The sequence below is a fragment of the Pempheris klunzingeri genome, chromosome 21 (genome assembly GCF_042242105.1).
Source record: "Pempheris klunzingeri isolate RE-2024b chromosome 21, fPemKlu1.hap1, whole genome shotgun sequence".
Classification (NCBI taxonomy): Eukaryota; Metazoa; Chordata; class Actinopteri; order Acropomatiformes; family Pempheridae; genus Pempheris; species Pempheris klunzingeri.
In genome coordinates, this window is record NC_092032.1 from 2,736,290 (window position 1) to 2,750,986 (window position 14,697).

A 14,697-nucleotide genomic window follows, 5' to 3' on the forward strand; every position below is an offset into this window, starting at 1 on the left:
AGCTTTTAAAGGAGAACAAGGAATAAGTACATGGAAAACCTCATTAGAAAACACTGGGAGTGGTAACACAGACAGGGACCTCATTACTGCACATGGTGAGAAAACAAATTAAAGTAAATGCAGAAAATGTCCACAGTACCAACAGTGAGGAATAACTGAAGCTTCGTTAGCTGCTTTTAGTCTTAAAAGGAACCGAGCATTGAAACAACTGCAACAAAGGGCAACCATGCATGTCACTGCACAGTGTAGTGTATGTCATCAACTAGTCTTTCCAATTACTGTACACCTACGTGCCCCACACCAGTGGTAGGGAGGGAGTTAGGGGGACGTCCAGGGTTCGCATCTTCAGCCCAGTCTGCGGTTAGGTTTAGGCAACCACAGCGCTTTGGTTGATGTTAGGGAAAGACTGTCGTTTTGGTTAAAAGTTAATAAAGTCATTGTGTCTTGTGCTTCAAGTCACTACTAGTTCACCACTTTGGTCTAGACTAACATTATCTCTAGAACTGCTGAATGTGTTGCCATGGGCTTTGGTATAACTATTGTCCTCTGGATAATTTGCTATAACTTTCTATAAGATTCTCTGACTCTTCGTTTAAAACCACTGTCTGGTCATTTTGTCCATTTATGAACAAATACCTGAAAAAGTAAGGACATCCTCAATCGGTTCCAACTGTATTTCATATCTAGTGCTAATTAGCAAATGGGTGCATGCTAAAAGACAAGCTTGAATTGGTGATGATGGTAAGGTTTGTACGTGCTAATCGTCAGCATGTTAACATTGTCTTTGTGAGCATGTTAGCGTGCTGGTGTTGGCATTTAGCTCAAAGCTCTGCTGTAATGCTGCTGCAGTGCTGTGTGCCAGCCAGAGTTTTCCTTGGATAATGGACATTAAAGAAAAGCATCATCATCATAGAAAATAATTGAATTTAACCCCTTGTTGACTGTTGTCGCCAATTCGCCTCAAACCTCTTCCGGTCTTGATGCAGCTGAGGTGGCCTCTGTATCCCACTGATGCTGGTGGATGCATATTCTATGTATATATTATATACACATAGATGCATACATACATGAATAAATATATATATATTCTATGTGTATATACATATATATTTTATTATACTATTATTACATTGTACTATGCTATATTCAAATTAACAATCTCCACTTCGTTTAGCACCTGCTCGAATGTAAAAATGCAAATCATTTCTTTTTTTATATACTTGTAAATAAAGTCAGGCAGTAAGGGGTTAATAATTGAGTTTAAGAAACGGTCACGTCTGTATCATATACAGTTCGACAGACGATGAAACTATATGTAATGTGTTTAATGTTGCTAGCATGACGTCAATATAACTATGACAGATCAGATTCACTGTCTACATCTGCTGGTACCTGTGAAAGGAATGTTGACCTATTTTTTACATTTGTATCATATTATACAAAGAATCAGCAGGCCTGTTATTGGAGAGGTAATACATACTACATCGCACTGTTGAATAAACATCACCTTGTATCCTCGAGATTTTGGGAACTATTTTTGTAGTTTTGCTGGACGACTTTTGCATTTTTAGCATTACGAGACCGGACCACAGACAGGAGAGTGCTACTTTACAATAAATGTCGTACACAGGCCATGGATTGGCAGCTGGCAGAAGATAGTGTGGATTGGATGGACATAAAAGATAAACTGCTCATCATTAAACCCAATAAAGAGAGATTATTTCAGCACTGACTGGCCGTAGGGAATTATGAAGCAAAATCCACCAAATGTATCTAAATCTGTTGCACTATAAACACATATATTATTCATTAAGACACATGCCTGTGATCTACGTATATACCCATACATGCACTATTGGAAATCTGTGGAGAGTTAATTTAACAATTCAGCCTTAAAGGTACAGAACATTCTTGGAAATATTTGCAAACAAGATATTACACGACATCCAGGCTTAATTGTGTCACAGACAACCACACTGAGAAATATTAGGAATGCCACACAGCTTCTCAATTTAATAAGCTTTATGCTTATTATGGGATGAATTTCACATTCCAAACATATCATGTGTATTTCCTGTTGTTACGATGTGTATAATTACAGTTTCTGGAATTATTTTGGGACGTTAGAAAATTGCCAGAAAGACTGGGTAAATGTGGAGATACAACATTTTTTATCAGGGAAACCTGAAATGACTTTAACATTGATCTGACCTCATGCACATAAGTAAGAACATGTATTTGTATAAGCAGTAGCAGTTGTGCATTTGCGATATACTGTGTTATTAGTAGTGTTATTTGTATTAGTTTAATATCATTAGGTTTAAATTCTGTTTGAGAGGCCTTTCTATATTGACAAGAATGAATGTTTGGGCATTTGGAACAGTTAAATATAACAGCTTCAGTCCTAGAAAGCCTTAAGCTTCTTGAAAAGCCAGCCTCACCTGTAATACAGAGTCTGGTGTTACTAAATGCAAACACCTGAACGGCTTTACGCTGATAAATATACTCTGTTCCATGTGTGCATGCACACTGTCTCACTCCCTCATAAACACAGTTCCCCACGTCCCTAAACACAGTGATTGTGTACCATTTGTTACTGTCTCCCTGCACCGATGTGCCTTTGTAAGCAAGCCCGTTACTTTTCCAGCCCCTGGTGCTTCACATGCTCCCGGAGCACTACATGTGCTTATAGGCTCTTTGAGACGCAATATAAAAACATCACAGTGAGAACAGCTTGGCACCAAAACTGGAGTCGAGCAGTGAATGTGCTGTAACTGTCATCACTTCTATGTGTTTGTTGAGGCCGGCTTGAGAGCTGACGTGTACCTAACGGCTGGAGCGGGGCTGCTTCGGTTTGATTGCGGTGCGAATGCAAAGTGGAACAGCCACTCGGTCTGTGATAGTAGCTATGTGACATTTGTTTGAATTCAGAAGCCACAGACACAGAGCAAATGTCCAATATCTGATCTCCTTTTAGTCTTGTTTTGCTCCTAGCTCCTCTATGTTCCTCTATGTTTGCAGCCCATAGACGTTTCACTGCTGAAGCTTTCCCATTGGCAACACGACGCATGTTTCTACGTCGGCTGCGTTAAATGTAAACTGCATGAGAGACTGGCTCAACATAAATACACCGTCAGGACCCACATCCCCATTTAGCTGACGGCACGACACCACATGACTGCGGGACACAATAATCCTGACACTTTGAGAGCCACGGGCATTGAGGTCATCCCATACGAGCCACACTCACATGGCTCCTTCCACAGGAGACTTTTTGGAAGGACACTTCCTGGGAAGGAACATTGACCTCTTGCCTTTTCTATGATTTATCTTTTCAATGATTTATCTTCTTGTCATAGTTTAGTATTTTTGTGATTTTGCTATAGCCTTCAACACACGTGTTGACTTTTCATGGGTTCTTGTTATGAGCACTCCATATTATAGGGCATGTTAATCAGCTCCCATCTCCCACGTGCCATCTACTGACACAGCAGGGGCAGGGTTTATGATCTATAATGCATAATATTCCAGCCACCAGGGGGAGAGCTGGATGTTTTGGCTTCACTTTTGGGAGCTGCCATGTTCTTTATCTTTACATACAGTCTACGGTGCTCACACAGAAATGAAAGATGCTTTATTTCATCACAACAGTTAAAGCACCTTTAGGTTAAGTCTCTCAGTGTTTCCAAATTTCACAGACAATTCCTCTGTAATTTACAGGAATAATGCGCAGATGGTCTGATTTGAATGGCTTATGAATAAGCATACAGCGACAGGCTGCATGTGAGTGGTAGAACCTGGCTGAAAAACATGATTACAAACAGAAACAGACAACATGTTCATTGTTAAGCAGCAAACACGGCTCGGACGAGGAGGCTGAATTGATTTGACAGAAGAAAATAAGCTGTTTCGTGAGCTGATTTGAATGAGAATCTCATTTCTGTCGGGGGGGGAAACTGTTTTCGCTTAAAAAAAAAAAACAAGAGGAAGTTTTGTCTTTACTTACAGTCACTGAAGTGGGAGCTGGAATCAATTTTCCAAACAATCTGTCCCCTGTGAGATCCATTAATGCCTCGGTTCTTATAGTCCAGAAAGTTCTCCGACAGAGCCTCATCTGGGAAGAGAGATGAAACACAAGTCCTTTTTTACATCCTATTTCCCATTATTAGGCTTTACATTACAATAATATTAACTGCAGTTGATTCTCCATAAAGAAATGTTAAGTGTCTTGTAACATGTTGATCATTGATCATTTTACAAAAAGTCACCACACAAACAGCTGAAGTTAGTTCAATAATCACCAGCTGGACATGTTTTACTAGTGTGGGTTGCCATTGAATTGCAGTTTAAAGTCTGATATTGATGGACTAACTGGCTGTCCTCTGTACATCGGTCTGACACCGACACACCTGTTTGTATCAGTGATGCTGATCAGGGAGTTCTTCAAAATAAGAGCACTGACCCACAGCTCTGAGCATGTCTGCTCCTGCGCTATCACACAGACTGAATACAGCTCAGAGGTAATGCGGGTCGTGCACCTCAGAAGAGTGCCGGTCGATCCCCGGTTCCTCCACTCCACATGAACGCCAAACTGCTCCACTTGATTCATTGCCGATCGACCAATCAATGGTCTTCTTCTGACATTTCTGTCCAGAAATGCAGTTTGAGCAGTTCCACTGTCCAACCTTCCAGTATGGCTGCTTTCAAAAGATCAGTGCAAACTGGAGGGAGCTTGGTTAAATACGACGGAAGCAGAACTCACATGTTGTGGCTAAAACCTAGCTGAATCTTGTCTTGATATAAACTCCACTTGGCTACAGCCCCACATTTTTCGATTTTCCTCTTGTCCATGGTAGAATTGTTCAAAGAAACACTGCCTTTTTCTCTTTTTGTGAACATTGCTGGTAATGTGATTGTCTGTGTCTGAGTAAACATCATTGGAATTGTCACTGGACAAAAGCGGCCGGGTGTTCCATGCACATTGTCAGTGCGAGCACGCTCATCGTGGCCGAACCATCGATCCCATACAGTGTGAGAATTAAAAGACTGAGAAGCTGATAAAAACATGCAGTGTGAATAAACACAATGTTGAGATGAACACAAACTGATGTCTGTCCAGCTTTGAGGGCCATATGGTCTCTAGGTTGGCCAGCCATTACAACCAACACTAACAGCCAACACTGTGGGAGGGTGGGAAGTGAATTGGATTGGAAGTATAAATTCGTAGACAATAGTGATACTCATGCAAAGTACAGGTACCTCAAATATGTAATTAGGTACAGCTTGAGCAAATCTACTTGCTTTCCACAGCTGGTTGATGAACACCATGGAGTTAGCTATGGCTAGCTAGTTACATCATCAGGAGGGTGACTTTTTACATCGTTCTGCAAGGCATGGAGTTATTCACTATGAACGCTTGCTACAAAAATAAACGCCTATCCACCTTTTGAGGTAGCCAAGGTGGGGGCTAGGAGGGTGTGTACAAGCAGACGAAATCAAAGTGTGGATCGGCCCATAGTGTGCCACAGGAATGGAATACTAGGTGATTGACTGGCCAGTCCAACAAGGATAATACTAGACTGGATTGGGGAGGGGGATGATCTTAGAGCGAAGACAGATAACGCTCTATCATTCACTCCTCACTCACTCATTATATCGTCATGTCGCCAATGTTGCATCTCACTTACCGACAAGATACATGCCGATCCAGTCTCCGGCATCCACTTCCTCCTTGATGTCCCATGTGATCACCAAGTCATCAGACTCGCCTATGACGTAGTGGGCGGAGCTGATGGTAAGGGTGGAGCGAGCATCTGGAGAGACCAGATCCGTATCGCTGGTGGACCGTGACAGCCCCAGCATGAAGGCCTCTTGGTTCAGGCCATTGACAGCGTAGGTCTCTGGGCCGTAGCTGTGACGAACCACATCCTTACAGCGCTGGCGGGTCTGGCTGCTACGGGTTGGGGAGGCCATGGCCGCCAAGCCGAGGAACCGATTCTGGTACAAGTTCTGTAACAAAATACCAAATAAAGAGGTAACATTTTTTATTCCAAATACAAAAAAAAAAAAATGGAGGAGAAGCACCAAATGTTTTTCTGATAAGCTCTCGCAATTTTTCTTTACTTTCTTTCTTTCCTTTCCAACTTCAGGCCACTGTAGTTTACAGGGTAATTTAAGCTACAGTGGCCTGAAGTGACCTGTAACTGAAGAGAAAGACTAACTCCACATCAGTGACAGTCAAGACTTCAGGAAACGCATGTCAAATGCAAGCTGTTATGACCAGAATAGATATTAAGGAGAGAAAGTTACATCTAGGCATTAGGGATTGGGGGGGGGGCGTCATCAGGTTTTTAATGCATTTTTTATCATTTGTGAAGGGTTGATGATAAAGCTGAAATATGGAGATCTTAAAGGAGAGAGCAGTGATAGGAAGACCATGGACTGAGATTTGTCAATCTGGTACTGTACAGCATATCCTGCATCATTTGTAAGGATGTATTTTTAAAATATGTGCTGTAAAAGCACATATTTAGTATATATTGTTAAAATGTCACAATTATCTTAGTTCAGAAATATAGGTTACTATGCAATGATTATTTAATCATCATTCATATCTATATTACCAATTTAAAAGGCCATATCTGTCATAATCCTCATCGAGATTCAGTTCAAACATTACTTTCCTTTCATCCGTGCAAGTTTCCAGCTAAAAGAACAGTAACTCATGCTGGATAATACTTGACAATGTTGTCTTTCACGCTACTCGTTCGGTAGCTGAGAAGGAGCGTGACAGTGTGTGAATCTCAATAACTTAACTTGCCACTGTTGCTAAATATAATATCTGATGCTGCTCATGTGGGGATTCTTGAATCCTTAATGTTGAATTCCTGAATCGTTGGTCTCTCTCTAATTAAAGAGTTTGGTCTAGACCTGCTCTTTATGGAAAGAGTCTTGAGATAACGCTGTTGTGAATTGGCGCTATAATAAATAAAGATTGATTGATTGATTATCAGCTTATTCTTTGGGGGCAACTAGAAGCTGAAGTCACCCACTCATCTAAGTAAATCTATACTCTAATAACCATTATTGGAGTAGTACTGATAAAGCTTCACAAATACATTGAAGTGGAGAAGCTTGTTGAGTTCAAACAGTGTTGTTCAGGCAGCATGATTGGTTGTTGCGTGGTGATCTGAGTTGCGTGCTGTTGGTTTTGGCAATATGCTAGTTAGATTGGTATGTTACATAGGTTGGTTGGGTGCTTCTGGAAAAACACACACACCATTGAGCTTCGTCAACGCGGTGGACCCAAGCCAATGAAACACCAGTTATTGACAGGTTGCTCATCCAATGACCGTGTTAACTGACTGCACCCCTCCTGGGCTTGGGTAAGTTTCCAGGTTTGCAGGTCTGGTCCGAAGCTCAAACCGCTTTGTTATGCATTTGACATTGTGTGACGTTCAACACATTAAAAAGCAGAATTTGTTTATGTTAGGCTATAAATTAACCTGCTTTTAGCATCATTAGGAGGATTTTGCTAGATTATACTAAAAGGCAGACAAAACAGGGAGATGGAGCTCCATGTGAGGTTTTATCAAGTAAAATCTTTCATTGTTCATTGTAATGTTGCAAACGACAGATGCTAACATTAAACCTGCTAATCTCAGAGGCTTAAAACAAAGATCAGCTGGGCGGACTGGACACCAGCTGCTAATATTCTCTTTCTTCCCTGCTAGCTGCCTACTGTGGGCCTAATTAATCTTATTTTGGCTAAAAGTAGAACAAAAACACTGTTGAGTAATTATTATGTTAGGGCTGCAACTAACAATTGTTTTCATCATTAAATACTTATTTTTTCAATAATTGTTAGCCTTAATGAATAGTGAAAAAAAAGTGTCCACCACAAAGTCCAAGGCGACAGTTTGTAATGATATACAGCAAAGCAGCAGATGTTTTAGAGGCTAGATCTAGAGAGTGTTTAGTAAATTTCACTACTTAAAAGCTTGAAAAATGATTAAAATGAAAGCTAAAATAAATTATGGGCAAATTAGGGGCAGCCCTGAATGCATGACAGATTTTGTCTGTCATGCATGTACATAACCTTTTTCAATCAAGACTATGTCAAAGGTAATTCTTGCAGAAAACGATTCTCCACTCCAGGAAACACATTTTTCTGATGATAGGGTTAGAAAATCTGGGCCACTGCAGTCCCAGGGCAAACTCTGGATCAGCTGATTTTAGTGGCATCCTCTCCACAGAAGATATCTCTCAAATATATCACGCAATGGTCATACCGGCCGATTAATTACCGACTGGTTTTGTCCTGTTATATCAGCCTTTGAAAATCAGATGACCTCTAACCTACAGGCTGGTGGAATGCAGCGGTGAACTGAAATATACAGTGAAAAGTCTACCATGTGGTTCACGATATCAGTAGCTGACATGTTGGTAACAGGGCCAACCCATCCAGCTTATTATTAATGTGTCATTTCCTTCAGTGCTGTTAACACAGATTTCCGCACTGGAAATTATGTCAACACGATGCTCTACTTAACATCCGCTGCCTTGTTTTTAAATGTTAAAATGCTTAAGGTGTGCCTCCATTAAGCTGATAGGACAGAAAACCATTGTCGTTGTGTACTTGGGTTTTTGATGGAATCATCAAATAATGCAGTATAATATCCAGTCATTCATTCACAATGACATTGGCTGCTGATATTTGATGCTATGAAGGTAAGAGGTATGAAAAATAAAGATGTTGCAATGTTAAAAGCTCGGCCTAAAGAATGACAAAATACAAACATTGTGGTTTCACAGTTTGTCATATCTGATAGGTCCAGCGTAGAACGAATTCAGCAAGCAGGTTTCACAGATAAGCATCATGCTAGCACGATGAAAGTTCTTCACACCTATTGGTTGAGCAGGTTTGTACCGTCAGATCTGGACAATCACACTGAGTGTACAAATCAAAAGGGACACACATCTACACATCTCCTGGACAATGCACACAAACACCATTTAATAGCCGATTGTCATGGCGGTTTAGAGAAGTGGTGGTGATGAGAGGGACGCAGACGTGACTTCAAATGGAGGGAGGAGATGGAGATTTCAACAAATGTTAGCAAGAGTTTAGTGCATTCAATCAATTGCACTAAATGTGTCTCTCAGCACTCTTTTTCTTGAAAGGTTTTTAAATAAAACATAGTCAGGCTGGCTGATTTGCTCACTTTGAGTGTTTCACAGTTATTTGGATCCTCTCTTACATTCTGGAACTACCTTTTTAAACTGTGTATTTTTAGTTCTCATAAGTTGATTCTTTACCTGTTTACATGACGTTAAATGCAAAGCACACTGTGTCGGGTACTGAAAGGTGCTGACTCGTGTCTGTTGTCATTTTTGAGCCCATAATTTGTGATATCTTTGCAGTGGATTGCATGCTATTGAGGGTGTTTCGGCTATTTTGTCCACGGTGGACAAAACTGTTTCTTGGTTTTTATTTCACGTTATAGATGTTAATGTTATTGCATCCACCCCCTGCATACACAGGCAATAAAGGACAGCCTATCGACGCTGAGATGCACCTCAAGGACACATTCACTGAAGTCATCTGTGCAGGAAACCGGAGCTCTCTGCCAGGGAAATTTTTCGCTCAAATTGAATATTAGGAAATGATCCAGGCCGGCCGCAGAATCGATTGCCGGTGATCACCACGCAGTGCATGCTGGCAATGCTGGCTCTAATGTCCTGCACGCGGCAGTAATGATAACCTCATGAGATCGAGGCAGATCCAGGCTCCACAGTTGCTCTCCGCCAAGTGCAAAACCCTGGGCATGATGGGAGACATCTGACTGTCGCCTGATCAAAGAGGTGATTAGCTATGTGATTATGTGATTAGTGATTAGGCTCTTAGCGATGACCACAAACACCACATTTGGTAGAAAATCCTTATTTTATATATATAATTGTGAAATTTTTTTAAATTCCACACTTCATCTCAAATCAATCTCCTACAATAAAACAGACTCCATAAAACACCAAAAAAATACAAGTGTTCTTGTGTCCATTTGCGTCTTTGCATTGACTTTGTATGTAATTTAGCCGCACTATCCAGTATAGTGTATAAAAAGGGGGACCTAAAATACATTTTCCTGTGGTTCAGTTTCTTGGTTTGTAATTATTTTAGAATACACTGTGGCAGAGAGGATTCATTTCGTGAAAGTAAGAATCTCTGAAATTTTCGGCACCTGTAAACATGGTTTTTATTTGTGGCACGGCCCACTGACAGTTCAGTGTCTTGTTCGGCATGGATGCAGAGATTGCTCCAAGATGAAGCATCATTTACCAGCAAGCCCAAATGTGAGGGAGAGGTTTCCATCCTGGGATCTCAGATTAGATCAGAGAATGCTCCAGTTAGGAAGGAGCTTCAGGGCACGACTCAGCCAGCCTTGATGGATTGCTCTAAATGCCGAATCACTTTGTCCATGCAGTCAGTGATTAAGAAATGTTAGTATCTGCACGCAAAGTACAATTTTCACGTGCTTGATCATGCCACCATGTGATGTGAATGTTAGTGAGAAGTCTGCACCATTGTTGAGTCAGTCTGGGGTGATATCAATATATTAGTTATTTATTTAGCACATACAGGATATGATGCACTCCTTTATAACGCATGAACATGATCACATTTAAAGATAATGAATGTCAGAACACAACATGTATTAAAATATACCGCACATGAATATGTTGGTATTCAAAATCTCATAATCCTACAGACAGACTGGGCACTAAGCAGGCAAATGGATAAGGTGATCATAGGGATGGGTGGGTGGGTGGGTGGGTGGGTGGTTGGGGGCACTGACCTTGATACTACAGAGCTGCATCAGCATAATGACCAGTCAACCCAAAGCAGATCAAAACCTGAGGGAAGTTGGAGGAGAAGGGTGGCGTGTTACAAACCACAGACACAAAAAGCAGAGGCAGTGCACAGAGCATGTGAAAGTATGGCATTGGTGTGCACTCATGTTGGGGGGGAAAATATCATTATATTTTCATACTTCATCTTTCTCAGATAAAAATATGAATCATTCAGAAGGAGCAGGAGCACAGATGGACAAACAGAGGGGACAGAGGGGAAAAGAGACGCCGTGACCTCCACACAGAAACACGGGTTAGGACATCAGAGCATCCCATGATGCTCCATGTAAAACATATTCATATTCATGGCAACAAAAACAGCATCTCATCAGTGTGTCAATGCATGGTCACATGGTCTGCATTGCTGCTGCAGTGCCTGCAAAGGAAGACAATATTTGCAGGAATATGGTGTAATGTCCTTTTCTTTGAAATGTGATCAGGTCCAGTGAATGTGATTAACCTCTGGTAGGAAGGATACGATGCAACATGACTGTTAGTGGGCTGTATTCCAATGGCAAATGGCTACATTTATATAGCGCTTTTTTTTTTTTTCCAAAGCACTTTACAAGGTCTTTGCTGCTCATTCACCCACTCATGCGCACACTCACACGCTACTAAAAGCAGAGAGCTGACACACACAGGGTTGACCATTGGGAGCAATTTGGGACCAGATAGTGTTTCCTGTAGCGGAGCCCTCTACAGTTGGGCTTAGGTTATGGTTAGGCACAGCAGATATAACCTGGTGGAGATCTGTGTTCTACTGAGTCCTTGTTAATCAGCTTTATTACAAGGCTTCTAAGTCTAGTACGATGATCACAGTGTTTGCATGGACCTTGATAAACCCCAATAAAAAGAGGATTTAAAAAAAAAACAAAAGCGTATCAGTTGAGCCCCACAAGATCTGGACTCAACTATTGTTCTGTGCTTTCTTGCCAGCTGATTCATTTTAAAAGGATGACTCTATAAACTGAGGCCCTATCTTTATATATTTTGGGTTCGATGTGACTGGGAGCCACAAAAACGTTTGGAGCTGGTACAGTAGATCGCCTCAGCCAGCAGCCAAGAGCGGGTGGCTAGCAAACTACAATGGCTGTAATCCTTTAGCGCACCGGTGCAAAGAACATCTACTAAAAGTGCTTGTTTTTGCCATTGACAAGCTCAGATTGTTATTGGGAGTGTCTAACAACATCACAGAAAGGATCTTTACTGAAACCTGTCAGATCCTTTTTGTTCAACCAGACCCAGACCGCGGTATCGCGCCACTCAAACCCATCAGACTCCATTGACAAAAACCTCAGAGAGCCTGGGACTGGCTGGTCTACTGCTGCCTCAAATAGGTGGTTTGTCTGTGTTATTGTGTGTTACATGAATATTGTGTCACATCTGATCTCACCCTTTAAAACATCAGAGACAAAAAGCCAAACACTAAATTACTGTTTTTGTCAATGGAGTCTGGTGGTTTTGAGCTGAGCAATTCAACAGCTGTTTGTGGTTAAACCAAAAGGATCTTCCAGGTCTCTCTCTGTAGGGATCCTTTCCATTGAAGCTGGTTTGCCACCTGTTCTCAGTTGCTGGCTCAGGCAATCTACTGGACAAATTCCAAAACCTTTTGTACATATCAATCATTTTTAACCCAAAATATGTAAATATAGGGCCCAGGTTATCCTTTAACATCGCTGAGATGAAGATGAAGATGAAATAAGCATCCAAATGCTGCTCAAATATGTACATGTTCCTACTTCTGTAATAAAACACCCTACCTATACGATTACAGCCTTCTACAACAATTCTCTTATTCTGAATCTACGTCTTCAGCTGTCCTGTGACAGACTCCAGCGGTGATCCTGTTGTAGCTATAACTAAGGAGGTGGGAATTCAAGACACAACGATGTACACAATGTGTCACACATATGCAAATATGTTAAGAGCACAGGCACGGCTCACATTTCCCAGTCATGCTCGGATCCCCACAGACATCATTAGCCATGTAGTACCACATTAGTATGGTGCCCTAGCTAGCTATATTAACAGACATGCATAGTAATCTCTGGGGATATATCCCCAATTGTCCTTCCTACTCGTTCTGACACTCGCATAATTAACCAGTTTAATTGCGATCAAGACGGCATGATTACTAATTCAGCACACATGTAGAGCAGGCAGAGTAGGAGAGACTGGAGAGCCTGCTGGAAGTGAAATAATCCAGTGCTATGGTTGATAAAGCACGGAAAAAAAACCTCTTCTTCTTCTTAACCTGGATTGATTCTGCAGAGATAATTGGATAGCTAACTATTGTATAGTGACCGATTGTATATGAAAACAGTAAGAACATATAACACTGAATAACAGTGAATCTCCATAAATGAATGTTAGAATGGTGACAGCAGTAGTTCCCATAAAGTTTGCTACTTTTTTGTTTAATTCCCATATTGCCCATGGAAGCGAGTAATGCAAGCGACAGATATACCCTCATCAATATCGGAAAAGGAAGCATGAGGACTGGATTAATGCCAGCGGACTGCCCTCAACGTCTTCTGACATAACCAACCTAACCTCATGGTTACAAGCCTCTGATCTAGCACAGCCTTTGTCACTCAGACCAAGCTTGACAGAACAGGGCTAAGGGGGGGGGGGGGGGGGGGGGGTGAAGCGTACCTCCTCGCTGTTACTGTGTTCCATTTTTCGTGGACAAAAACAATGCTCCTTTCCGTTTCTCGTTTGAATGTAGGCCTTCACAGCGAGGAGAGGCATTGTTTTTCTTCATGGGGCAGCTTGTTCCAGTGATGCTGTCTAACAGGCTTGTTAGCTACAGATGCAGTCTCCAACATGACATGAAGCCTCTGTGAACAGGAGGCAGACACAGTGATATATGTGACTCTACTAACAGTATGCTGGACAGCAACAGCTGACCTGGCTAACGATACTTAATAGCCTATAAGTTAAGGTAAGCTTACCTTAGAACACAGGTCCAAATACAACCTGCTCTTTAACAGGCTATGAATTTGTATGGAATATTTTAGAGGATGAGGGCTCACAGGCTCTCTGCCCTGTCCTGTCCTGTCCTGTCCTGTCCTGTCCTGTCCTGTCCTGCCCGTGCTGTGGCTGAAAGCATCTGTAGCACTGGTTTACAGCTGTTCATTTTAAATTTGTCAAAGTGAAATTGGTTTTGCTCTGCGCCAAATCAGCTAAGCTGGTACAGCATCAGGAAACACAGGTGACCCGTTTCACACAGTGGCAGATGAGCGGCGCGGCAGCTAACACACGAGCGTACAGTGTTCGCATGTAGCTTGAAGCCATAAAACCCTTCTATCGGGGCACGGCGATGGAGCACATCGGGCGTGGGTGATGTGGGGTTTAATCCAGGTACAACTAACTGCGGAGCATCTCTTTGGCATATCGTTATTAATTCAAATTGGCTTGTTTAAGTGAGGACGCTGTTACCGTCTATGTGGGACATTGTCTTCCCCCAAAAGGGGGCGTAGCAATGAGCCTGCTTCTCTTTTTTCCCCTTCATTGCTGACACAAGCGTTTGGATAAAACCTCTTCGGTCCACCCGGACCGAGCGCTGCAGTGGTAGGCAAGATCAGCAAAAAACTGTGATTATATTCCATTCAATATGAAATGATTTCCTTCTAATTCATGACAGCTGGTGGTCAGAAAACACTGTCTATGTTAACATCTCCATAATTCACTTAGTCCTCTGCTGGAGATTTTGAGTAATATGAATAATATTATTTATGAAATAAATGAAGAAATAATAGAAAATAATTAAATATATATTATGTT

The 14,697-nt window shown here is 41.6% G+C and overlaps 1 protein-coding gene across 1 annotated transcript in view; it reads right to left on the reverse strand.

The window, feature by feature from the left end:
- Nucleotides 1-10,883, reverse strand: part of LOC139220800 (E3 ubiquitin-protein ligase HECW1) — a 59,917-nt gene extending 49,034 nt beyond the window's left edge. Inside the window, exons 1-3 of the mRNA XM_070852649.1 lie at nt 10,857-10,883; nt 5,688-6,009; nt 4,007-4,114 (exon numbers count right to left, since the gene is read on the reverse strand). Coding sequence (XP_070708750.1) covers nt 4,007-4,114; nt 5,688-6,009; nt 10,857-10,883 — 457 coding nt within the window. The remainder of the gene's footprint in view (nt 1-4,006; nt 4,115-5,687; nt 6,010-10,856) is intronic.
- Between the last annotated feature and the right edge of the window lie 3,814 nt (nt 10,884-14,697).